Consider the following 24,388-nt stretch of genomic DNA (forward strand, 5'->3'; position numbering starts at 1 on the left):
GTAACCAGTAGAGGGCAGTTTTATTCATAGGTCCCAAAATGTGGTCAGTGGTTGGCTGTTGTTTTCTGCAGTCGTTGGGACTATAAAACAATGCAGGTGGATGAGTCGTCATTTACAATAGACCAAAGTCTGTGACTTATGGTGAATGAGGTCTTGGGTTGTGAAGTCTACATGCTCTTCCAGTGTCTACCTGGGTTCTCTGGCTTCATCCCACAGTCCAAACACAAGCATGGAGTTGGGCTATTTTTGAAATATATTTATATTTGTTTGTAACTATTCCACATAGTGCACCTCACTTTTAAAGTCCCGATTTTCAGATATTTTAATGTATAAGTATTCTGAGCTTTTTTCTGCACAAAGTATTTTAAAATATTTAAAAAAAAAAAAAATTAAATTGGAAGAAACAGGCGATGAAAAAGCAGCCTGACTATGTTTACTTCTGTGTTACTGAGTCACCAGTTCATTCGCATTTTGGGATGAACATGATGCAAGGATACTTGAAAACATGCCTGAAATTTAAAAGTATGATTTTGTGGTATTATTGAAACAAGAAAATTTGCTTTGTAAGAAGAAGAGACAAGGATTTCTAAATAAATGTGATTTAGTGTTACAGTTTTTTTTTTTGTTCTCTCCGTGTTGCAGATATGTGCAATACGTCTTGCACAAGGGAAACTGCACATGATAAACACAAAACTTTAACACACTGGGTCATTTTAGTCACTAAAACATCATGGCTGTTTGAGGGTTAAACATATGAAGTGTACATGGTGAATACAATTGTACTGTATGAGTGGGATCTGACATCAGGTGTTGACATTTTCTGTCTATTATCATTTTAATGACAGGATCTCACGGTGTTGTCATGATATCCGTCTCCTATGCTTCCACATTTGATTATAGTACTCCCAGCATAGGATTACTGTCTCCTAACAGCAGGTTGCAGCTGTGTGTAAGCAATGCAATGTACAGCTGTCTAGTTATTTACATGGCATGTTCTGGCAAGGAGAAGTTTCACGAGTTCAGCACTGCACGAGGCTTTATGTCACCAAAAGCAGCATATGTGAGTCTTCTTTAGAGGGCTTTGCACTCAAACAGCTCTGCCTTTAACACATAAACATGCACATATGCACATTCACACACCGGATGTATCCTCCAGCTGTGGAAGCAGGCCTACCAAATGATCCCAAGGGAAAACAGTGGGGAGCAAAAAGGGGGGTTAAAGGCAAGCGCAGAGAGATGGAGTTTCCTTATCTGGCCATGCTGCTTTGTACTTCTTTTTGAAACTCTAAAAGGTGGTTACTAGGGTTATTAACTCCCAAACACACATGCCAAACATAAACTTTGGTTGGGTGACTCAGCTATTGTCTGACTCACTTAGAGATGCACACACACAGACACAAAGAAACACCCCAAACCAATGTTCTGCCACACTTCATTAACAGTGGTGTGAGGGAGGTAAAGTGACCAAATGAAAGGGAAAAAGACAAAGTAGATCTTTGACAAAGAACAAGAGGACTACGCTTCCTGCAGCGGTTTTACTGAGAGAGGAGGAGGAGAGAGAGTGAGAGACGTTGAGGGAGGGAGGCAAGAGGAGAAGGAGGAAGGGAGGGGGGAAAAAGCCAACTCATCTGACACAAACAGTGGGCCAAAGAAAGGGGAAGAGCAGGAGCAACACTGTCCAACAGGGGTGGAAAAATCAAAGTTGGAGAGAGTGAGGAAGAGCATAAAGAAGGCTAGACAGAGAGGGAAAGAGCCTGAGAGACTCCACACAGACTGGAGACGGGAAGAAAAAACTGTTTTAACTTGGCAAACAAAAGAAGAGAGCAGGGGGTGAATGAGAGAGGGGCCCCAGCGTTCAGAGGTAAGGAAACTATTAGCCTGCCATGGCTGAATGGATGCATTTCAGTGAGATCAGATGGAGTGACGGCGCTCCTATTTCTGCTCTGTGTTCAGTTGTTGCTATATATTTCCTCTATGCAATGTGTGTGTGTTATGTGACAGATGAAACGGGGACAGAGGGAGGAGTGAGTGTGTGTGCAAAAGTGCGTTCAGCATGCAGGGGTGAGAGAGTTTGGTTGGATCAAAGCTCCAGATGGACTTGAACGGGCTCTGGGTTCAGCTGGTTTGGTTTTCAAGTGAAGAAGTTGGAGTTTTAGATCCATGAAGTCTGAGTTAATGCAAGATACTGATAATCAATCGTGAACCTTTTAGAATTAGGGGGAGCTAATTTTATATCTGACATGCGAACATATTATACAAAGTCTGGAGGATTCATGGTGGATATAGATCTGTGCTTGTAGGCGGTAAGTAGGAGTATATTTTTTGTGTGAAAAAGCAACCACGTGATGCATAGTTTGTGGCTTATTTAAAGTCAGAAAGTAAGAAGTAAAGGGGTATGCCTCACTAATACCACAGACGTCACAGTGAGCTAGCTGGAAACGACACTGGGGATCACTTTATTTCATCTTTATATAAATATTTCTGGAGGTTTTTAAATCTTTAGGCCGGTCCCACATTTTTAGAGGATCTCAAAATCGATTTAAGGAGTCATGAAATCACTGTTGAAAGGCGTCTGTCACTATAAAACATTCCCAGTAGATACAGAGTTGCACGGCATACTTTTCTTTCTTTTTTTTTTAAACACATAAACTGAAGCATAAGGCTGATAAACCTGAGGAGAGGCATACAAGTCAGTCACAGCTAACCCAGAATGGAGGTTAAAGATTTTACTTTCCTACCAGCTTATAAGGGATTTATACATAAATCTGCTATTACACTGACAAAAGTAGTGTGGTTGCAACTCTAAAACGTAGTCAAAAGTATACAGTTTGTAGTAAACCGTGCAGTCACATTAATTAATATCATGACGGGAGCTCCCCCACTCCCACATTTTATCTGGAAACTTGGTCATACCCTGAGGAAAGCCAGAAAGCAAGAGGGAAAGGAAGTCAGGGTCAAACGGGTTAAAAGAGAGGTTATTCTTTGTTTTCATGACCTCTTGCAGATATCTGGGTAGCGTAATTTACAAGTCCTCAGTGGTGGTGATGAAGCAAACTGAGGCAGATTGAGGCCAGGAAGAGGCAGGACATTATTCTCTTAGCGGAGCATGTGATGCCCCGTGAACAGCAGGATGTTAAGGGAAGATTATTGAATCTAATTGTGAGCATAACGGAGCCATGAGGGGAGATGTCTGCAGGCAGGAAAAACAGGCCAGTCACGAAGGCTCTGTCAGGGTGGAGTTCAGCTTTTCGGTGCTTCGAGGATTTGAAGCAAAGCTGCTGTGTGCTTAAATATTTAACTGGAAAACTTTCTCTTTTTTTGAGGTAGAACCGCATGAACATAAAGTAACGCTCAGCTAAGAGCATGATTATGATCAAAGAAAGTGTGCTGTTTATGGGTCAATATTAAATGAGCAAAGCGCGACCAGCATGGGAAGAAAACGAGTGTGTGATAGGATGTGCCGACCCTTAGCCCCTGTTTATTTTTGGATAGCTCATGTTTCAGAAGCTGGGAATGCTGGGAGAGGACAGTCCATGTCTGCTGGTGTTGTCAGAGCTTCTGCACTGTCCCAGCTGGGTCCTATTTACCGTACACGTCGACTTCCAACGCTTAGATGGGCGTACAAAGCCACCATATTTGATTCAGTCACCGTGTTACACCTGCTGTATAGTCTCACATTGGTCCTGACATGTGTTGAACTAGTCATTTATCTGAACAGATATGAAATGCCTTCATGTCATGGAGCCTAAAATAGCAGGAGAGAATTGATTTCCGACCCGGAGCACTTGTGCCAGTGGTGAATCATGTTGGTGCCAAGGGATTTATGGGAAGTGGTAATTTGATCAAATACATTATTATATAAAAGCGCTGATTTAATTTAGAGTTATCTCCACCCACTGAGCTATCAGTAAGAGCACTGAAAAACACAACAAGGAGAAAGGGATAGCTAAATGCAGTAGACAGAGAAACAGTCCATCAAAAGTAACCAAGGAAATTGTTAAATAGATACGTAAAAGTAAAAGATAAAGACTTGAAAACAGTGAATGTGTAAAAATAACTACATTTAAAATAATAATAATGGATTGGATTTATATAGCGCTTTTCAAGGCACCCAAAGCGCTTTACAATGCCACTATTCATTCACTCTCACATTCACACACTGGTGGTGGCAAGCTACAGTTGTAGCCACAGCTGCCCTGGGGCAGACTGAGAGAAGCGAGGCTGCCATATCGCGCCATCGGCCCCTCTGGCCAACACCAGTAGGCGGTAGGGTAAAGTGTCTTGCCCAAGGACACAACGACCAGGACAGAGAGCCCAGGGATCAAACCGGCAACCTTCCGGTTACAGATATGCTTCCCAACCCCCTGAGCCATGGTCGCCCTGAGAGCCACGGTTGTCCTGAGAGCCACGGTCGCCCCGCGGAAAGAAAAAGGGGAAAAAAAGGGAAAAAAAAGAAACTAGTAATATTAAACTATTGTCACACCTTATCAGTGTTGGGGAGTAACGGAATACATGCACCGCCGTTACGTATTTAAAATACAAAATATGAGTAACTGTATTCCGTTACAGTTACCGTTTAAAAAGGTGGTATTTAGAATACAGTTACTTTGTTGAAATAAATGGATTACACGGCGGTACTTCCCTGTTTCATATTGTCGCGGGTCAGGACTGTTTGGGTTTTGTTTGACAGCTACGTTCTGTTGTTCCAGGTGGCAGCGTTGCGGTTGCCATGGTTACAGGGTGACGCTCTCTCTCTGCGTGTTTCCTGGGTGAGAGAGGCCTTTTTGTTGTTGTTTTGCTAAGCTAATAGGCAGAATTCTACAGGTATAGCTCTAAAGAATGTAGCATCATAGGCAGTGTAGTCCGTGCTGCAGGGAGAATGGACTGCCATACCCGTTATGTGTCTGTGAGCGAGGGAGGGAGAAAAAGGAAAAGTACGAGCTGTCATTGAGCAAAAATGGGAGCTGGAAGCATGTAAATATAATAATAACCACTGCAGCCAAGAAGAGAGCCTGACGAGCCCAGTTGTAAGTAAGCTATTAAGACTCGACTGTACACCGTGTTCGTGTTTTCCTCCAAAAACAATAAGTTCCGTTGGAGCAGCCTTTCAACGCCTCTCTCTGTCTCTCGCAAGCAAAGTTGACCCAGACAACAAAGTAAAGCTAGTTTTCGGCTACGAGCCCAACACGAACCCGCCGTATTAGCCAGAGGTCCCTTTACTACGGTTCGGAGCCGCGGACCTTCAGTAACAGTAATAAATCACAGCAATAGTACATTCATGTAGTTGTAAACAGCATGATAATATATTAAGTAATCCAAAGTATTCAGAATACGTTACTCTCATTGAGTAACTTAACAGAATACGTTACAGGATACATTTTGGGGCATGTATTCTGTATTCTGTAATGGAATACATTTTAAAAGTAACCTTCCCAACACTGCACCTTATTAACTGCATCTAGAGGGAGATGGTGATTTATAAAAGATTAGATTATAGCCAATCTGCAACACATGCATTTCAGAGTGGACTGGTAATTAGCTTAAATTAATATTTGCAGCTTAAATTTATAAAAGTAAAATCCCTGTTTTATCCAGTAGTTTATCAGGTAACCATTATAACATGAGTGGTGTCAGTGATGTTAGGTCTGTGGGGCATGTTTGATAAAACAAGAATGAAGTATCTACATTTTGTACCTGAAAATAATTTTGCCTAAACGTGTCCCTTAATTATTTCAAACATTTGTCCCAAATACTGCAGCTGCAACGATCTAAAGCCAATAAATGAAAGGTGATAATGGCAGCTACATGAAGATCACAGTGAAAGGCAGCATGATAGAAAATAAAGTCCAAACTAATCAGATATTCTTTACTTTCTCAGAAAACAGGATGTCGACCTTGCCATCAGAAAACAGCCTTGAGGATGCCTACAATCGCAGCTTCTGGATGGTATGTGTACTCTGTGTGTGTGAGTGTGTGTGTGTGCGGGGCTCTGGCTTTGTGTGTTTACATGTTTATACCTTATGATGGGACAGGGAGATATACTACACAAGATAGCTCCCCGCCATATCTCAAGTCTGAGCGAACATGCAGCCAAAACAGTCCAGAGTTTTGTCGTTCAGGCAACACGACTTTCTAAACAAGGCTGTGTTTTCATTTTTAAGTATGAATAGTTACTCTCCAAACCGCCTCGCAAGGATTTAACAGCTCTCGCTGAAGGCTTTTGGCTCGTTGACTTATTCTATGTGTTTGTCTGGACTGAGTCTGGGGACCAAATAAAAAATGTTTTTTCCTATAAAAATTTCACTTAATGCTTTCACAGAAAGTTATTTTCTTTGCTTTTTTGTGCTCTTTTTTTTTGCATGAGACTTAACAGAATTGTTTGATATATATACTTAATATCTTGCCACCAGCTAGCCTTAGAACTATGGGAGCCATTTCACTTCCTGTTGATCCCATTGTGGAACATAACTGGCCGAAATTCAGTCTCAGGAGCAGCAGTGACAGCCCGTATGTAGCAAATGAAAATACAGCTGAAATAATTCTATGCAGCTCCTTGTAGAGAAAAAAAAACCCTGAAATGCTTGCATTCTGCTAATACATCTTAATTTGTTTGTTAAGAATTTACATCAGGACCACAAAGATGACATGAGCGTATCCTGGATTATCCTCCTTTCTAAAACAAAATGGATTTAATGTTTTATTCAGTTTGGGCTGAAATCGCCGACTGAGCCCATAAACTCAGAAAAGTGTTTACAGAGATCAGCTCTGAGGACTGTCTTGCCATTGAATTATATGGGACAAGAGGTCTGTCTGCAGCCACAGGCATCACCCCCTGGTGGACATGAAAAAAGAAATCGGGTTTACGCACCTTCAAGCTGGCTTCACTTTTCAGACCTTGAAGCTTTCTCCATTTTTTTTCTGTCTTTGGACGTGACACACTTTCTTAAGCACACATCTCCAAATGACAACTAAAACAGATGTTAGAAGTCGAGCCATAACAGAAACGTCCACATGTATACACAAAGCAGCTGGCTGTGGTGATTGAAGGTGACTGCTATCAGGGGGTCTGCTGCTGCGAGTGCTGTAAAGTATCTCATGGTGCCTCGGTGTTCCCAGTACTGACAGAAAGGCCTTACTTAGGGCTCTGGTTTGGCTGGTTCAGTTAAGCAGGTGTCTCTGCCTTATGTCTGAAGTGCAGAGTCTGAGTCCACTCTCTCTCCTCCTCTTTCCTTTCTACGCTTCCCTGCAAAACTGTCAAAATGAAATCTTAAGAAAGAAAGATATTAAGTTAAAAAATCATCTAAAAATGTAACTATATTTTCTGTTCCAAAACCTCCTCTCCAAAATGGGCTACACGTCCATTCAGTGCAAACTGTATCAAGAAGAAGTCTAAAAAGTTCTTGGTTATATTACATTGTTACACTTATTCCACCAGCATCTCCAGATGTTGCTAATTAACATGTTTATTTAATCCATAAGAAAACAACAGTACGCTTAGGACACGCTGATATATTAATGATGGATGTGTCCCAGATCGTTTCTTTACCTGGTGCAGTGATAACGAGGCTGCAGGCTAAGTGCCGAGCTCATTTAACAGGCTGCAGCGTCACACTAAACAGAGACATCAGAGAGGTACAGAATAAAATCTGCAGCACAAAAGGAAAATAGGGATCAAGTTTAGACCTTCTGCTGCATTTTTATATACGATACAAAAGTGGCTTTTATTTCACAGCACCAACGTAAAATAAACAGTCTGTAGAACAGACCTGTTTCCACAAACAGAAAAGATAAATCCTAAGCATTATCTCTCTCACCGAAGCCTAAATGTACACACAGCATATCGGCCATATACCCATCTCTGTGAACTACCATACACTCTGTTTACCAGTCATAGCCCAGTTTTGCCACCATATTTTAAGGCTGTAAACACTTCAGAGTGCCTGACTGTCTAATTTGAGTGTGCTGCCGCTTTAATATTGGCTCTGTCTGCCATTGGCCTCGATTGGCTGCCCCACTTTCATCTCTCCCCTCCTGTAATTTGGAAGCCTCCTGTTGTGCTGGATGTGTTTCCAGGCCAGTTCCCGTCTGTGTCATCCTGCCGCCGTGCTCAAAGGCTGCCTGCCTGTCATTATACTGCAAACTTCAGCTTTTCGGTTTTGCATTGGCAAAGTCACCTCAACTTTATACATAGTGATAACAATCTCTGGACCCAGTGCCCCTTTTAAAACATTAATGCCCCCCTTTGCCACAGTTATATAAAGGGATTATATATGCTATTATATGCTTTATTATATTAAATAAGGGCATTCTGTGACACCTGCATGTCTGCTACTAAAGTGAAAATGCCATTATCACATATTTCAAACACATTTTCACTTGTTTTCAAGTAGAAAACTGAAGATTTAAGAGTTTAATTTGTAACAGACTTTCTTTTCCTTTCTAAAACAAACATTTTTTACTCGCTTTCCCTGAATCTGTCATCTGCTCTTTGCTTGAGTTGCGGTAAAGTCACTTTGGAGTATCGTCTGGAAATGTTTCTTTTATGCCATTTCATCTTTTATTAATACTTTTACTGCCATTGCCATCACTACCTTTTACTTATTATACATTTACTTTAAAACCTTATCACAGCTACGAAGCATCAGAGCAGCGTCTACTGTGGTACTACTACACTACTACCAGCTAATACTTCAACTTGACACACATATGCAGGTTGTGAAACATAAAATCTGGAACACGTCAATTTCATCATCCCGTCCATTCATCTACATTAACACTAATGCAGTTCTATAATGAAAACTCGCCAGGCTTTTAACAGTTTGAATGCGATCATTTATTTATATGAGAGGTAATTTTTTTTCAGCAGAAGTCTTTAGTCATTTCCTTCGATACCGCTTGGACTGATTCTCTGGTAGCGGATTTGCATCTGCCTCGGTTATTGGCCAACTGGGTCTCTGCAGCGTTGCCGCTGGCCTCAAACTGGATTCCTCAGCTGTTTCTGCTTAATTCGCAGACGAGTGAGGAAAGTCAGTGCAAACCACAACAGAGGCTAAAAGAAAGAAAGGATAGAGGAGGAAGGAGGAGGGCGCTTGTGTGAAACACTCCGAGTGCTCGTGATTAAAGCATTTAAAACTACAGTGTTTCATTAAAGGCACACTGATTGCTTTTTTTGAAGGGTGTTAATACAGACAATGAAAAACTTTTACATTCAGGCTCTTCGTCCTTCTACGTGCAGCACTCTTTGAAGCACTCTAAACTACGCTTGAACAGAAACATTAAAATGCAGAATTAGTAAACAAATCGTTTGCAATTAGAATGAAAAAGAGAGAAAATGAGTTAAGAAAAATGTCACATTATAAAAAAGATGCCCTGCATCGGTTGATTGCTTTAGTTACCTGAAGCACAAAACTGCATATTTGTTTCATGTTTGCTGCTAGCACTACTTTTCACAAACAACAACTGACCTTTCTGTTGTCCCTGCATTTAATTAACTACTAATTAAAAGTCCCATTACAGACTTTGGACATTGGAAACAAAGGCTGTTGTTGTAACTCTGGAGGCTTATCATCTTACACTGAATTTGCCAAAGAAAATAAGTAAAGAAGCGTATTCTGTGTTACAGTATCCAAAAGTATAAGACACACTGAAAGCACGCAGACAGTTTTACTATAGTCTCTTGGAGCTATCCAAGTAAGCCATGTCTGTGAGCCAACACGTACAAAACCCGTAACCAGAGCCCCGATATTGAGGTTATTAGTTACATGTGTGTTTGACAGGTAAAACATTGGCTTTAGGGACGTCTTGTTCACTTTTTTGTGGTATTTACATCAACTATAATGCCTCAAGTAATTTAAAACGGCATGGCGAACAATCACACCGAAGCAGCTGTCTAAATGTGTCAGTGACAACCAGATAGAGTCTGACAGAAAGTGAAAAAGAGAGTAGGAGTCAGGGCTGAGAAGGAGCTGATGACAGCTGCCAGGAAAATTGCAGAGATTTCCAAATTCCACATCCACAAACAACACACTTGCTTCAGAGATGTTTTTACATTTAGGGCCCTGCCTCTGCTGCTCTCTTGTCCTCACTCTGTCTGGCTTTTTATGGACGGGCTTCGACCGCGCCTCACACTGTGGCCGGCGTTTGTGCTACCAGCGGAAACTCAGTGGCAGTGAAGTGTCACTCGTGGCACGTGGGAGGATTTGCTGGAGCATCACAGCTGTGGAAGGACTATGACAGAAGGGTAGCATTTCTACCTAATATTTTTGCCTTTTGTACTACAAAACAAAGGAATACTAAACATTCAAGAAATCACACTTATGTGGACTTTCAGTTTCAACGGGGATGCTTTCACTTACTGAATCCAACATTTTGATTTCATGCATTAAACAGCAGCAAGAGTCTCACGTAGCAGTCATCATCTGGTCAGACAGTTTTCCATACATTATTTGTGAAAAGTAAAATGTTGGAATTTTATTAAGAAGCATGTGGAAATAATTATTTTAGCTGTTTAGCTCAATTCACTCTTATCCTTGGTAGCACCCTCTGCTGTACCCCAGATTTAACTGCAGCCAACGTCTGCACAACACGATTAACAGGAAGACGGTAATGGGTGTATTTCATTTAGCTGCTGTGCATTATTCAGTGGAACTTAGTAAGACGTCATTATGACAATGATTTAGAGGATTGTTTAGAGAAACACACCCATGCAAAAGTCTAACTAAATGAAATCAATACTATATATATTTACTATACACATGTAGAGTGAATGTGTGCAGCTGGAGTCTGCTTAGCATTGCAGAAAGCTGAAGCAACTGACAGCAAACCTCCAGAAAGTTACAGTTTCTGGCTAACAAATAATCTGGCACAAAACCATTAAAACAAATCATTGTTTTAAACACAAAATGTAGTTAGTGAGCTTTTGATGAGCTTTAGATGTGTTGGAGGCTTTGTTTAAAGCCAGGCTTTAAACAAAGCCTGCTTTGTTTGCAGTTCCTGAGAGCAGTCGTACATTAAGGGAACAGTTAAGAGAGGGCTCAATCTTCTCAATGAGCTTCCACAGTATTGCAATCCAATCTCATTTTGAGTATAGATTATTAGTTGTTGCCAGGAAAATTGCTTCTGATGTGTTAGTAGTGTGCAGTAAGGTTTGAACATGCAGGATCCACGGCTCCATTCAAGGGTTTAAGGGTTTAAACTCTACTAAATGTAGTTAAACAGTTACCCTTAAAATACACGGCATTTTATTTACAATTTAGACACAATTTGAATTCCCTTTTCTTGAGGACAAAATGACTTGCTGTTCAAACCTTCTGTTTACGAGGGGCAGCCAATCAGAAGACGGCTAGGTTAAAGGGAAGGGGGTGGACACAGGATTAACTGAGGGTCTGCACCAAGATCCATCATAGGTTAAATAAGGATTATTTTAAACTGTGACCCATACTAAGCTACTCTAGTAGAGCCCGAGATTAAAAACATGGCGCTGGAAATGACCATAATAGATCTGCTTTGAGTAATCTAAACAACAAAGCTGAGTTACTATAAAAAACGAAGCTTCAGGCAGTGGATATTTGCCCTAATATTTCTACTTATAATATTAGTCTATTTTTAATATGTTACTAATATTACAAATTAGAAGCAGTAGTAGTAACAAGCAACAGTAGCAGTGTGCTTGTAATACCAGTTGGAGTAATCTTTTTGTTTGTGTTATTCAGTTTTGGGTTTCCATATTTCCAAGAATACACTGAACAAATGTATCGTTTTGGATTCTCTGGCACTGAAATAATAAAACTAAAGAAAATAAACTGAATCACTGAACACTGGAACATTTTTAAAGCCAAAAAATTAAAAGACTTTAGAGTTTAAAGCATCAAATCAATTTAACCTTCATGTGTTTATGATGTGGAAAGCAAATCTTCCTCTCTCTTTGTGTCCTGGCAGCCTGGGAACTATCAGCGCACTGCGAAGCGAACAGAAGATGCTTTCCAGGCCTGTAATGACATAGTGGCGTGTTTCCAAGAGAGAGCGCGCGTGGAGAGGCAGTACGCCCAGCAGCTCAGTGAATGGAGCAACAAGTGGAAGCCGGTGGTGGACTCTAGTAAGATCAGTAACCGCAACACATATGATGAACATGGAAATGATCTTATTTCAAAATCATGTTCCAATTATTACTGAAATACAACAGTAATTTTAATGGTGTGTCATCTTCTCCTCCCTCCCTCAGGTCCTCTATACGGCTCTCTTATGAAGGCTTGGCAGTGTTTTCTGTCCTCCGCCGACAGGCTTGCCGCCCTACACGCCACCATCTGTCGCTCCCTGGTGTCGGAGGATGGGGACCGGGTCAGGACCTGGCAGAAGGACACCTTCCACAAGAAGTTATTTGGGGGTTTCAAGGAGTCTCACGACATTGAGACGGGGTTTGCACGTGCTCAGAAGCCGTGGGCCAAACGACTTAAAAAGGTCCGATTTTTTTTCCAGATTTGTTTATGGTATTTACACATCGTCATATTAATTAAAAGCTTTTGTCTGATCTCAGTCACTGAGCTGCGTACAAAGATATAAAATGCCACATTAAAGTTAGTTTAGTATGCTGTGAAGCAATAAATTACATACTGAGGCAGCCACTAAAGTACTGTTTGTCTTGACGCTTGTGGCAGATGTTATTTGTCACACTGCTTTGATTGGGATAATCTTTGAACAACATGTTCTTATTATTCTTTTTTCTGCACACATGCTTTTTGCCTCTTTGAGCACTTTGTTTTAGAAGCAGTTTCAAAACGTACTGTATTATTTTACATTTAATTAAGCTCTTCCCAAATTCAGTCTTAAAAAATTAAGAATTTGTTTTTACTGATATGTAAATTAACAATAAGCTTGCAGCCTGGAGGCTTTTGAAGACCGCTACCATCTTACTCACTCACATTGTTACTTAATCAACAGTTTGACCATTTGGCTGTAGCTCAGGTGGCAGAGCAGATCAGCCACTAACCAGAAGGTCGGTGGTTTGATCGTAGGCTGCTCCTTGTCTGCATGCCAAATATCCTTGGGCAAGATACTCACCCCATGTTGCTCTCCAATGCATCCATCGGAGTGCGAATGTGTATGAATGTTACTTAGAAAGCACCTAGAAAAATGTGAATGGGTGAATGCACAAGTTGTGTAAAGCGCTTTGAGTGCTCAGAAGAGTAGAAAAGCGCTATATAAGAACCAGTCCATTTACCATTTACCATTTTGAAATAATTTTTCATTTAATTAAATCTTTAATGAAATAAGCTTCACCGATGCAATATTTTACTTCCTGATTTTTGAAAAGTGGAGTGTAGTTCTCGTGCTCAATACACCTGTTCCTAAAGAAAAACGTAGCTAATAATTTTTTTGCAATTTATTTGAGTTTTTCTAGTGGTTAAAACCCCAAAGTGATCAGAGAGGTTGAAGTCATGTGTTTTTGTTTTAGATTTCTAAAGATTTAGCAACCACATTAGCTTCATTTATCAGACCTGAGAGGCTACACACATGTTTTATTAGCAGTGTAACCGTTGATAATATATAAAATGAGGATGTAGCCATCTTGAGATTACACATTGGTTTTGGACTCTGCATTTTGAAGCCATAATGTCAGCCGCCATGTTGTTGTTGCACTTTATATGAGTAAAAGGGTGCTAAGTAATCAGTGAACGCTAGCATGTTTGGTTAGCAAGTTGCATTCAGAAACTGATAAACTACCCCGGTGCAACACACACTATTGCTGTGTCCCAATTAAGAGACCGCACGCTTGAAGTACGCGCACTACGTGTACTACGTACGGTGCGTACTATAAGTACAAGAAGTGCGGAAGTGAGAGGCTTGTGAAATGGGACGGTCTAGCCTTCGTCGCGCTGTTCAGGTTGCCTAGCAACCATGATACTAACCGCGAGGAACGTTACATACAGCTTTGTGTGACAGAAATGAGGGAGAAAAATGTTTTGTTGGTCATTCATTTTTGTCATGACATCACTTTGATTAGTTGAGTATCTGAGGCTGAAACCACAGGACTGTAAAACATGATTGTTGGGCTTCATTTCTGTACTGAACAGTCATTTAAGATTAGTTAGTAAATAACAATTAGCTAATGTTGGTCACGAGACTAAAATCATCTCACTGTGGTAGTGTAAATATAATATGGCCAATATTATAGTATTGTCAGATTATTATGATATATATATATATATATATATATATATATATATATATATATATATATATATATATACACACATATATATACAACCAAGTTAACGCTGAAAGTATGAACATCACTAATGTCACATAACTTTGCCGACATGTGGCCAACAGCAATGTTTTAATGTCCTTCGTTATTAAACATTCGCACATAAATAAGTGACGTCATATTCAGTACTTACTTTTGACAGTTCACTCTTCGGCCGCTCCCTCCTGCCGTATTTTGCGGCAAAATTATCCACACCCACCACCGCGCTATGAATTGTGGGATATATGGGACCACGAAGCGTGCACCGGACCACGCTTGATATTTGGGGAAATCGACGGCACATTTGGAGTATGCATTTGAAGTACACTTCGAATTGGGACAGCCGTCGTCGCGTGGCAGTGACGTAATCGCACTTAAAATGCGTACTTCAAGCGTGCAGACCCTGAATTGGGACACAGCATATTAGTTGAACATTTTAACATGTCTGTGGAGATTCACTCACTCTCGTGAAGCCAGCCTCAAGTGGTCACCAGAGGAACTACAGTTTTTGCTACTTTGTGCTTAACTTCATTTTGCTTAGCTTCTCTGGAGGTTTACTCTGGAGTCTAACTTAGTGCTAGTGGAGTCCATGTAAAGTCTCTGTAACCACTAGAGGGCATCAATACATCTTTTATATACAGTCCATGGCTTCACAGCTCCACTCCGGACAGCTCTGGTCATCATGACATTTTAATGTTCGCTTCTGGGAGCCTTTTCTCTGTGACATTCCCAAGCCTTATTTTGTGCCACTGCCAGAAACCCAGTTCTCAAGAGTGTTTGTGTTCTGATGCAATGAGCCACTTGAATCTGTACCTTGCTGTGAAATAAGAGCAGCAAGGGACATGCATCAAAAATATAATTTTGCCTCAAAAGACGAGCCCTTAGGGGGATCAATTTTTCATATGTACTAGAAGTGACTGTGGCATCGCAGATGGTTTCTCATTGAGTAAATGGCCTCAATTCAAATACTATATTTAGAAAACAGGAAGCTAATGCGCTGCTATTTCAAAATGAATTTATTCAGTAATGTGCTTTTCAGAGTCAGGTGCATCTTAGCTTAAGTGCCTCTAAAGTGCCTGTAAGTGAATTGTATGATTCCTGGTGTTAGTGTAATCGGTGTATTTCTATCCCTATCTATTGTGCATTGACTCCACATAGTCAGTCTGTGCTTTGGTTTGCATCCACAGCTGGATAAAGCAAGAAGAGCATACCATAAAGTGAGCCGTAAAGAGCAGGTAGCCAGAGAGCGAGAGGCACACGCTCAGGGAAACCCGGACGTCTCCATAGACAAACAGAAGAAGATCCAGGAGGAGAGAGAAGTGGCTCAACAGGAGGCCGAGAAGGTGCACATCACATGTCACTGCTTTCTTATTTATTCATTTATTTTTTAAATTTTGTTTCCTTGAACTTTCTGTAAGTTTTGTCTTACGTGCACTGTGGAGTGTCTGGCCACGGAGCATTAAAAAAAATACCATTGCATAATTATTAATTAATTAAAACAGGTGAAGCATGAATGATGAGTTAAGGAATCTCACTTTGGAATATGAGTAGATCCGTACCCCACCACTGATGCTCGGTGGAAGGGTGCCTGTTACAATCCTGGTTTACCAGGAGAAAGAGGAGTGACATTAATAAACCACAGGGAAAAGGTTTAGTGACTGTTAATCAAATCAAATCAAATCACTTTTATTGTCACATCACATGTGCAGGTACATTGGTACAGTACATGCGAGTGAAATTCCTGTGTGCGAGCTTCACAAGCAGCAGAGTCGTGCAAAAATACAATAACATAAAACAAGCAAAATATAAGAATGGCTAAATCTGAGACTAATAAATATATGTACAATATATAATAGTATATGCATAAGTAGTTTATTGTGTTCCTTTATGGTTTTAAACTAATAAATCAGAGGGCATGTGGATGCAACTCCACATGCTAAGTATGTAATATCAGTATTCTAGTTATCAAAAGCAAAGAAATTAATTACACGTCTTACTAGCCTGTCCACAGCAAACGTTAGAGAGAAAAGAAAGACCCTTATTACTACTATCTCTAATAAAAGGAATCTAACTGTGGGGTGAACAATAATGCAAGTACTGCTACCTTTCCTAATTTACCCCAAGTGGAGAGCAAAACAAGCAGGTTGATGAATCAGTACCTATCAGGCGTAAACCCTTCACTATAAATTACGTGACCAAAGTACAAGTAACCACTCCAAACATGGAAAAGACTGCTCCCTGGCCTGACAGCCCCTTTTAAAGCAGCTGCAATAATTAGCCCCGCTGCGGTTGGAGTACGGCGCCAGATGAATCAAAGTGGCAGCAGGTAAAACACAGAAGGAGCAAACTATTGAGGAAGGCAGGATGATGGACAGGTGCCAGCACCAATCAGCAGCATAGTTAGTCTCCAGAGCAGCGCAGAAAACAGTCAAATTATACAAACGGGACCGAGTGGAGCGGCCAAGGAGTGCAAGAGTGCTGGAAATGTTTCGTGTGGTTTAAATCAGTCATCTTCATATCCTCGCACAAGTTTATGACGTGGTTTCTGCTGTTGTACTGTGAATAATGTCTACTTCACAGGAAACCTGCGTTATATCATTTAAAATTCATTACCAGTTATGACTGTATAGCCTATGGGAGGTTAAATGTTGCAATTTTTTGCTTTGTTAATATTTTTATATCAGTTAATCTCCTGACTTAACCTGGTGAAATCATTTTGAAATGGTTTTGTTTATCTTGGCGAGCTAGCTTCAGCTTATCAAAGGTTGTTTTTAGAAGACTGTTTTCCCAGAGTTCTTTGTTTCGAATGTTTTTAGTGAGATGAAATGTTTTGTGTAAGACATTCGACACACATTTAATACAATTTTTGTTTTGCTTTTTTGATAGTTAGATTTCCACCGCTCAAGTTTCATTTGCCAATTTGGTTTGAAATACTTTCAGGTCCGTGCCCGCTACGAGAAGGTCCTGGAGGAGGTGAACAACTACGCTCCTCGCTACATGGAGGAGATGGAGTCCGTCTTTGACCAATCGCAGGAGGAGGAGCGCAAGAGGATTGTATTTCTCAAACAGGCTTTCCTCTCCATCCACAAACACCTGGACATTACCAACAATGAGAGGTGAAGCACGGTGCTTTGTACGCGTGCGGTGTTGAGAAAAGGTGCTGCTGCCGCTGCTGATTAGAGGATTGATGTATTTGATTAAACAAGTAGCACAGATTCGTCTTATGTGTGAACCCTGCAGCTTGTGTCGGGCTGTCTTTAGAGTTAAGTATGTTGAAATCAATAATTTGACTTAATTTACCTCTAATTAAAAGCTATACCACTACATTTTATCACATCACCGACTCTCTTCTACTCTAATAAAGGAAATACTGGATACGATGGCAACTTAATTACTTTATAAAAATGAGCCAAAGCCACAGGGAGAGGAGAGAAATTATATACACTATTAATCTGCTTAATTTGGGGGGAACACTTAACTTAAAGTGTCCCGGATTGCAGTGTAAGTGAATTAAGTATGTTTTTAATTATATAACCATCAGTATCCAGAGTACACATAAAATTTGTAACATATATTCCAGATCATTGGGTTTCTTATAGCATGGTGTTTATTAAGTACTATGAGGCATACTATACCTAAAGGACACAGGGTATTTCCAGCAGTGTGAACCTCTCTGAAGCTAAATGTGAGAAAAGAGCTGTGGAAAATATCCAAAATTCACATGAGACAGCACGACTGTTTTTGATAAGTAGGATTATTAGAGGAGAGATGATCTCTTCCAGCAAAATTTTAGGAACATATCAGCATAGATTAAAATCAAATTTGAGATTTTTGTGTTTATCTCTCGGCATTTAGTGTGCGGGCCGTGTACAATGAGCTCCACAACACACTGATGGCCATCGATGAGCAAGAAGACCTTCGCTGGTGGAAAAACACCCACGGCCCGGGCATGCCAACTGACTGGCCTCACTTCCAGGTATTTCCCTTTATTTTCCAGCATTTTAAGTTTAACTCTGTGCACTTTATTTATGTTACTTATATTCCAATGTTTTTTCAGGAATGGACACCTGAAAAGAAAAGCAAAAAAGGGAAAAAAGAAGTGGAAAAATCAGGAACAATAGAGAAGAGGTGAGGATATTATTCCGAACGGGAACTGTTAATGTTGTCGAGCTTTTTTTGAAGCAAACAAAGATTAATCTCTTTCTTCTCTCTTTTCCACTGCTAGCGTGATGATCGGGGGAGTGAGAGTAAGAGCTCTGTATGATTACGTCGGCCAGGAGACAGATGAGCTGTCCTTTAAAGCAGGTAAACACTGCAAGATGAATGACGTCACTGTGAACTCAGCCGCTTCTCTGTATATTCATATTTTGAAGCCTCAGCTTTGTCTTGAAGGCTGCAGTCATGTTTTTGGAGCCAGAATGTGGACCATATTTGGAGGAGAGGGCGCAGGGCTCACATAAATACTTTCCTGCCTAGTGTATGGGCTCAGTCACACATTCTGGCTCACACTGAATACAAAATTAAGTCCATACCATATTTCAAAGTGGAGGATTAGTTGTCATATGAAACCGCACACTCATTGGCTCGCAAACTTTCAATTCCAATGGGGTAGCCAGTCAGAACTGACCCTCTTTGTTAGGTTTTTGCATCCTATAAGGTCAACAGCAGAAAAGCTTTTCTCAGTGACCTGAAGCTGTCATTCAAAGAGGCCACATAGCTACATTAATGTCGAGTCAGGTCATTCATTTCTAGTGTACATTAAAAAATAACCGTTAACAATCCAAGTATACAAAAGTATATGAAATATACGGAGACCAGCAGTGCCGACGTATTTTGGTCTCAGTGTTTTAAGTTGATTTTAAGTTTTTAGATTCTTTTTCTCACAGTTTTTGATTATTGTTGGGTTCCTGTTTCACGACTTTATTATCCTAGTGTAGTGCGCCTTATTTGGTTCCTGTTTCTAGTTCACGGTAATGAGGTAATGAGTTTCAGCATTGTTTTGTTTCAAGTCTTGGTTGCTATTTGTTGCAGTTATACTTTGCAGTTCCTTCCTCTATCTCATCTTTCTGTTTTGGTTGTTTTCTTTTTATATGTTGAAGGCTCCTTTCATGCCTTGCATTATTTTTAATTTTTCCTTTAGTGATTCTTTTCATCTGTGTCTCAATCCCAAGGGTCTTCCTCTTTTTTTTGTTGTTACTCTTTAAGTTTTCCCAGATTATTTGAAAGCTTTTGTACATTTTGATTAGTTGCCCTTATTTACCCATCTTGCCTTCTCTGGACTTTAGTATATCAGCTTGAAAATAAAGCTCGAAACATATTTATGTATCGATTGCAACTTTATCGGTGAATCTTTGGGTATTAGCTTTTGAAGGCTGCCTCAAGTGGTCGTTAGAGAAACTGCACTTTGGTGCCTTACTTGCTGAAAGCACCCCTATACAACTTTATTTCAAATGTACTACGACTATTATTACATGAAATTACTAAGCAGAATGGTTTGAATCATTGATTTTACAGTTAAATAAAATATACGCTTGAGCTGTTATAGGCTCTTTTTATGGTTGCTGGCCTGACAAAACAAATATAAGGGTTATAGGGCTTCGCTCACCCCAACTGTTTGCAGCAGATGGCCGCCCCTCCCTGAGCCTGGTTCTGCCAGAGCTTTCTTCCTGTTAAAAAGGAGTTTTTCCTTCCCACTGTCGCCAAAGTGCTCATAGGGGGTCATATGATTTTTGGGTTTTTCCTCTGTATGTGTTATTGTAGGGTCTACCTTACAATATAAAGCGCCTTGAGGTGACTGTTATATATAAATAATATTGAATTGAATTGAATAGATGTTTAAAAAAATGTTGCAATAGTTTTAAAAAACAAATACAGAAATTAATTTTCTCTTCCTCCCTCCAGGTGAAGAGTTTCTAAAGATCGAGGATGAGGACGACCAAGGATGGTGTCGAGGGAAGAAGGATGATGGGTGGGAGGGGCTTTACCCAGCCAACTACGTGGAGGTGGTGTAGTTACCTGAATGTGAAAGATCTTTGTTATATCAAATACCCCATGACAGCCTGAGTAAATATATAAACGTCTAAAAACACTAAATCTGTAAAAGTCCACATAAAGTAGCTGTTAGCCAAAGAAGCGAGTCAGCACAAGACGATGGAGATTTTGACATACAGAGATTTTTAAAAGTGCCCAGGTTTGTAATCTCTTGAAGGACTTTTGATATATGTTTTGATATACACACTATGCGTAGACCACTTGTATTGAAGCCATATAAATAAACAATGCTTTAATGTAAAGAAAGAAATAACATGCTGGAGTATAACGGTGCACAGTTATTTGGTGCTGGAGTCAGTGATGTAGCCAGAACATTTTAAAGGGGTGGCCAAGCTAAGACCATTACATCCATCGTCACGCGGATTTTTATTTTTCCTGCATGGAAAATCACTGCAGGTCAGAGAATGTATGAGTATGTTTGTACATAGCCCTTTAATAGGTGTCATTATTGGTTATGTGGGGTGGCCACAGGGCTAGTCTACAGCAGCCATCCCCTGCCACCCCTCGGCTTATCCCCTGAATAAAATGTGTGTGGGACTGCTATTTTCTTTAAGCTGTTTTTTAAGCCTCATGCGATTAAAATGCTCACAAAGCCTCACAATATATGAAGAAAGCGTTGCTAAAACTGTGATTATAATTATTCCGAAGCAGCCGTACAGTTGGAGTCAGCCTAATAGATGCAGAAAGCCATGTCGACTGTATTTCTCTTCTGTTTTTGTGGTTTAAAGGAACAGAAAGTCATTAGGAATCCTGTATAACCCTCAGTTAGCCAACAGTGAGCTGCGTTACCCACACCAGCATCCACTCGCACCCCACAAAGTCCAATGCTGTCTTAGTTCGTATAGTTGACTTAAATCAGCTTTCATCACTATTTTCCTATTAAGAATTTATTGCTTGACTATTTGTATGTGATAGAGATTGAACCCAGTGGCAAACCCAGAAGAAAATCCAGAGAATATCTTAATATTTCACCTCGCTGGTTTTACTCTTTCCGGCTCACAGCTTTACAGTTTTGGTTCACTCTTACTCAAGCTGAGAAAATGCTCTTAAAATCCACTCAATGTGACCTTAGCAGCACCAGCTACAGCAGACAAACAGACACACTTAGCAGCTAAATCACCAAATATTTCCAACAAGGCTAAAAACACAACTAAATGTTTTTTATATTGCTTCAGATTTGTTTATCAATTTGCAGCTGTTCATCATTTTGAAATTCTTATTGCTTGTCCTTTTCTGCCCAGCCTCTGCATCAGTGAGGGAAATGCTCACAGTCAGGGTTGCCATATACTCTTTGTGAAGGCAACACGATCATTACTAGTTTGTTTCCACTGACCCCAATCAGTCAGTCCAAGTTTAACACCCTGCGCTGGAATGACGCTGCAGTTTAAGAAACAGTTTATGGTGTAATATTTCTTCACCAGTACTGTACCTGCTAAACTGAACTGTTAGAGGTCAGTTAACACGTATTACATTAAAAACAAGCAGGTATATTAAACTGCAGGTTATTATAAACACTTATTTTTCACTCCTTGTTACAAAATACAATGAAGGCTGAAAAACAGATTTAATAACACGCTGACATAAACAATAAAACTTCCTAGCTGGGCCTTGTTAGCATACATTGCATTATATTCTTACACACTCCCTAAATTTTGTATTCCTACGCTTTGTTATTCATTATCACTCACACAGCATATGAACCGGACATCTTTACAGTCATTAGAAGCCATATTTTGGGATAGTGGGTCAGCCAGTGGCTTGTGGGCTTTCACAGAAGACATTGTGCAAGGCTGGGCTCGAGCTATTTTAGCAACTAAAATGTCTGAGTGGGGTTATTTAATACCCCGTTATGTTTATTCAGGACTACTTCGTTTCTATTTGTGTTTGTTATACCTACTTATTCCTCTACCTGTGATAGATTTCCAGCTGTTTTCATTGTCACTTTGGGCATTAAGTATCTGCGAAGAACATTGCAATGTAGATTTAAATAAAAACCTGCAATGTTAAAAAAATCATACATGGATTGCAGGGATCATGCATATGACTTCACACAACTATCAGTTACCTCTTACACATCAATGTGCCACCTCATGTAAAACACCATAAAACTGTGGGAGAGGTTCAGTTCAGCTTTATTATATATATATATATCGCCAAATCACAACAAATTCCCCTTTTTATTTTGTAAGATAAAGACCCGACTATGGTACAGAGATGAAAGTTCATTATAGGAAACATTTGAGCAGATAAATATACACAACTTCAAACAGATACAAATGTAAAGATCTGAAAAACTGCCCAACTAGCTATGTGACCCAACCTGCATACAAGAAGTAAATCTGTTTCCAAGAAAGCCTTTTTTCGCCTCACCTGCCTGCTGCTGGCTGCATGGCTGCCTCATTTTAAGTTCAAATTTGTTCAACTCTGCAGCACAAGTAATTGAAAATATTAGGTTTAGATGTGAAATTGCCGTTGCACTGAACCTCGGAGTCCCCTCCTGGTTAGGAGGCCTTTCAAAGTTTAGCAACTTTATCATGAAAATCATAAATGAGGTGCATGCAGGCCTTTGAAGATCAAAGAGGAAAAGTGCTTAAAGATGAAGTCCATTCATAATTTAAAAATTTTGATGTTGCACCTTTAGTTAAAGGAGAAGTCTTTCTCCAGGTGAGCCCTATTATCTGTCATTATGGGTCACAATGATCTTTGCTGTGGGACTAAAAGCATTAAGTTGCTTTTAGAAAAGGAGAAAATGTCACGGGGAATAGTAATATTTCTTAGCATGTCACACTGTTCCTTCTGGGTAACTCCTGGGGAACAGTTAGTCTTTCTGTCTGTCTGTAATATCTAATCTTCTGTTATTAGATTGTACCCATCACAGAGAGCATCTTTACCAAAGTGAGGAACGTGCTGGGTTTGCCTATTATAGTATCTCTATATGTGCTGTTGCTGTGTGTCATTCTTTGTCATGTAAATGTAAATGTATGACCTTTCAAATCCCCTGACTTTTTAAAATAAAAACCGAACCTGTTACACAAACAAAAGAAGTGTTATTAGATGTGGGATGGAAAGTGTGTTGTGTGAGACAGAGAAAAAGAGTCATTATTCAGTGTGTGTGTGTGTGTGTGTGTGTGTGTGTGTGTGTGTGTGTGTGTGTGTGTGTGAGAATTATGAATCACTATGACATCACCCCCTGGAGTCCCACAGTCCTCCCTGTGGATGTTATTACATGTACACACACACACTCACACAGTCATTTTTAAGTCTTGTGTCCATGTCAAGAGAGCTGTGTCCAGGTCAAACGCTGCTCTTTATCTCGATGACTCCTCTGCAGCAGATGTATACGTTACGTCAGCTCATGGCCGCCAGCCAAGAAAACTACCTCACCCTGATGTTTATGTTTAAGCTAGCCAACAGCAAAAAGTGAAAATGATAAGACTGAGCATTGTTACACTCTTCGCTCTCACACTGTTTTGCCTTGAATACAAGCAGGGGAGGATAGTGGCATGTCTGTTTCCATAGCAGTAATGGAGATAATGATGTCACCCTAGTAGGAATTTCCTTCTGCGTTCATACCTGATGACAGTTTGGTTGCTTGCAGCAAATACACACTGATCTTTAGTCACGGACGATCTCACACGAGCTCTGACACTCTTTTTCCACAGTTTGTATCGTTTCAGACAGCACTGGCAAACTTCAAATAAAACCAAGCATAAGGTATGCTGAAAAGGGCTGTGATGGATTTCATCTGGGATTTTGATAGTCACAGAAAAGCAGCTGCATTAGCAAACAAAAGGCACGAGTAGACGAAAGTCTTCAAAGCTCCAATCTTGTTTTAATTTGGCATTTGGGCGCAGCAAAAAGAAGCTGTGAACACTGACAGACTGGTAATCTGACGCTAAACACTTTGTTTGCAGCAGCTACAGTGCGAGATCATTATTCATTCATTTTAATAGCCACTTGATGAATGCAACTCAATCATTTGTTTTCTTTTCCACAAGCTAGTGAGGAGAGAGAAACAGGCTGTAGAGCCTCTATGTACTCAAATGTTCAGCAGAGAGTTTCAAAGCATGTCTGCTGTTTGGTTTTAAACAGCTC

The 24,388-nt window shown here is 40.2% G+C and overlaps 1 protein-coding gene across 2 annotated transcripts; it reads left to right on the forward strand.

Moving 5' to 3' along the window:
* Window positions 1-1,631: 1,631 nt before the first annotated feature.
* si:ch211-51c14.1 (protein kinase C and casein kinase substrate in neurons protein 3) lies at window positions 1,632-23,324 on the forward strand. Of its 2 annotated transcripts, none has more exons than XM_087840025.1 (10): window positions 1,632-1,861; window positions 5,879-5,946; window positions 11,938-12,094; window positions 12,221-12,456; window positions 15,430-15,585; window positions 17,183-17,358; window positions 18,098-18,218; window positions 18,300-18,370; window positions 18,468-18,547; window positions 20,144-23,324. In XM_087840025.1, the coding sequence occupies exons 2-10, from the start codon at window positions 5,887-5,889 to the stop codon at window positions 20,251-20,253; spliced, it is 1,167 nt and encodes a 388-aa protein (XP_087696151.1). In that variant the 5' UTR covers window positions 1,632-1,861; window positions 5,879-5,886; the 3' UTR covers window positions 20,254-23,324. The 2 variants fall into 2 exon arrangements, with proteins under 2 accessions (XP_087696151.1, XP_087696150.1); XM_087840024.1 differs by lacking the exon at window positions 1,632-1,861 and adding an exon at window positions 2,063-2,303.
* The last annotated feature ends 1,064 nt before the right edge of the window (window positions 23,325-24,388 follow it).

This window comes from Neolamprologus brichardi, chromosome 4 (genome assembly GCF_056152115.1).
Source record: "Neolamprologus brichardi isolate AB-2024 chromosome 4, ASM5615211v1, whole genome shotgun sequence".
NCBI lineage: Eukaryota > Metazoa > Chordata > Actinopteri > Cichliformes > Cichlidae > Neolamprologus > Neolamprologus brichardi.

Excerpts from the sequence above, each read along its gene's own strand:
- si:ch211-51c14.1 (XM_087840025.1), top strand. The coding sequence starts at position 5,887 with ATGTCGACCTTGCCATCAGAAAACAGCCTTGAGGATGCCTACAATCGC. Across the intron at positions 12,095-12,220 it reads GAAGCCGGTGGTGGACTCTA|GTCCTCTATACGGCTCTCTT; the intron begins GTAAGATCAGTA and ends TCCCTCCCTCAG. Across the intron at positions 18,371-18,467 it reads TCAGGAACAATAGAGAAGAG|CGTGATGATCGGGGGAGTGA; the intron begins GTGAGGATATTA and ends TTCCACTGCTAG.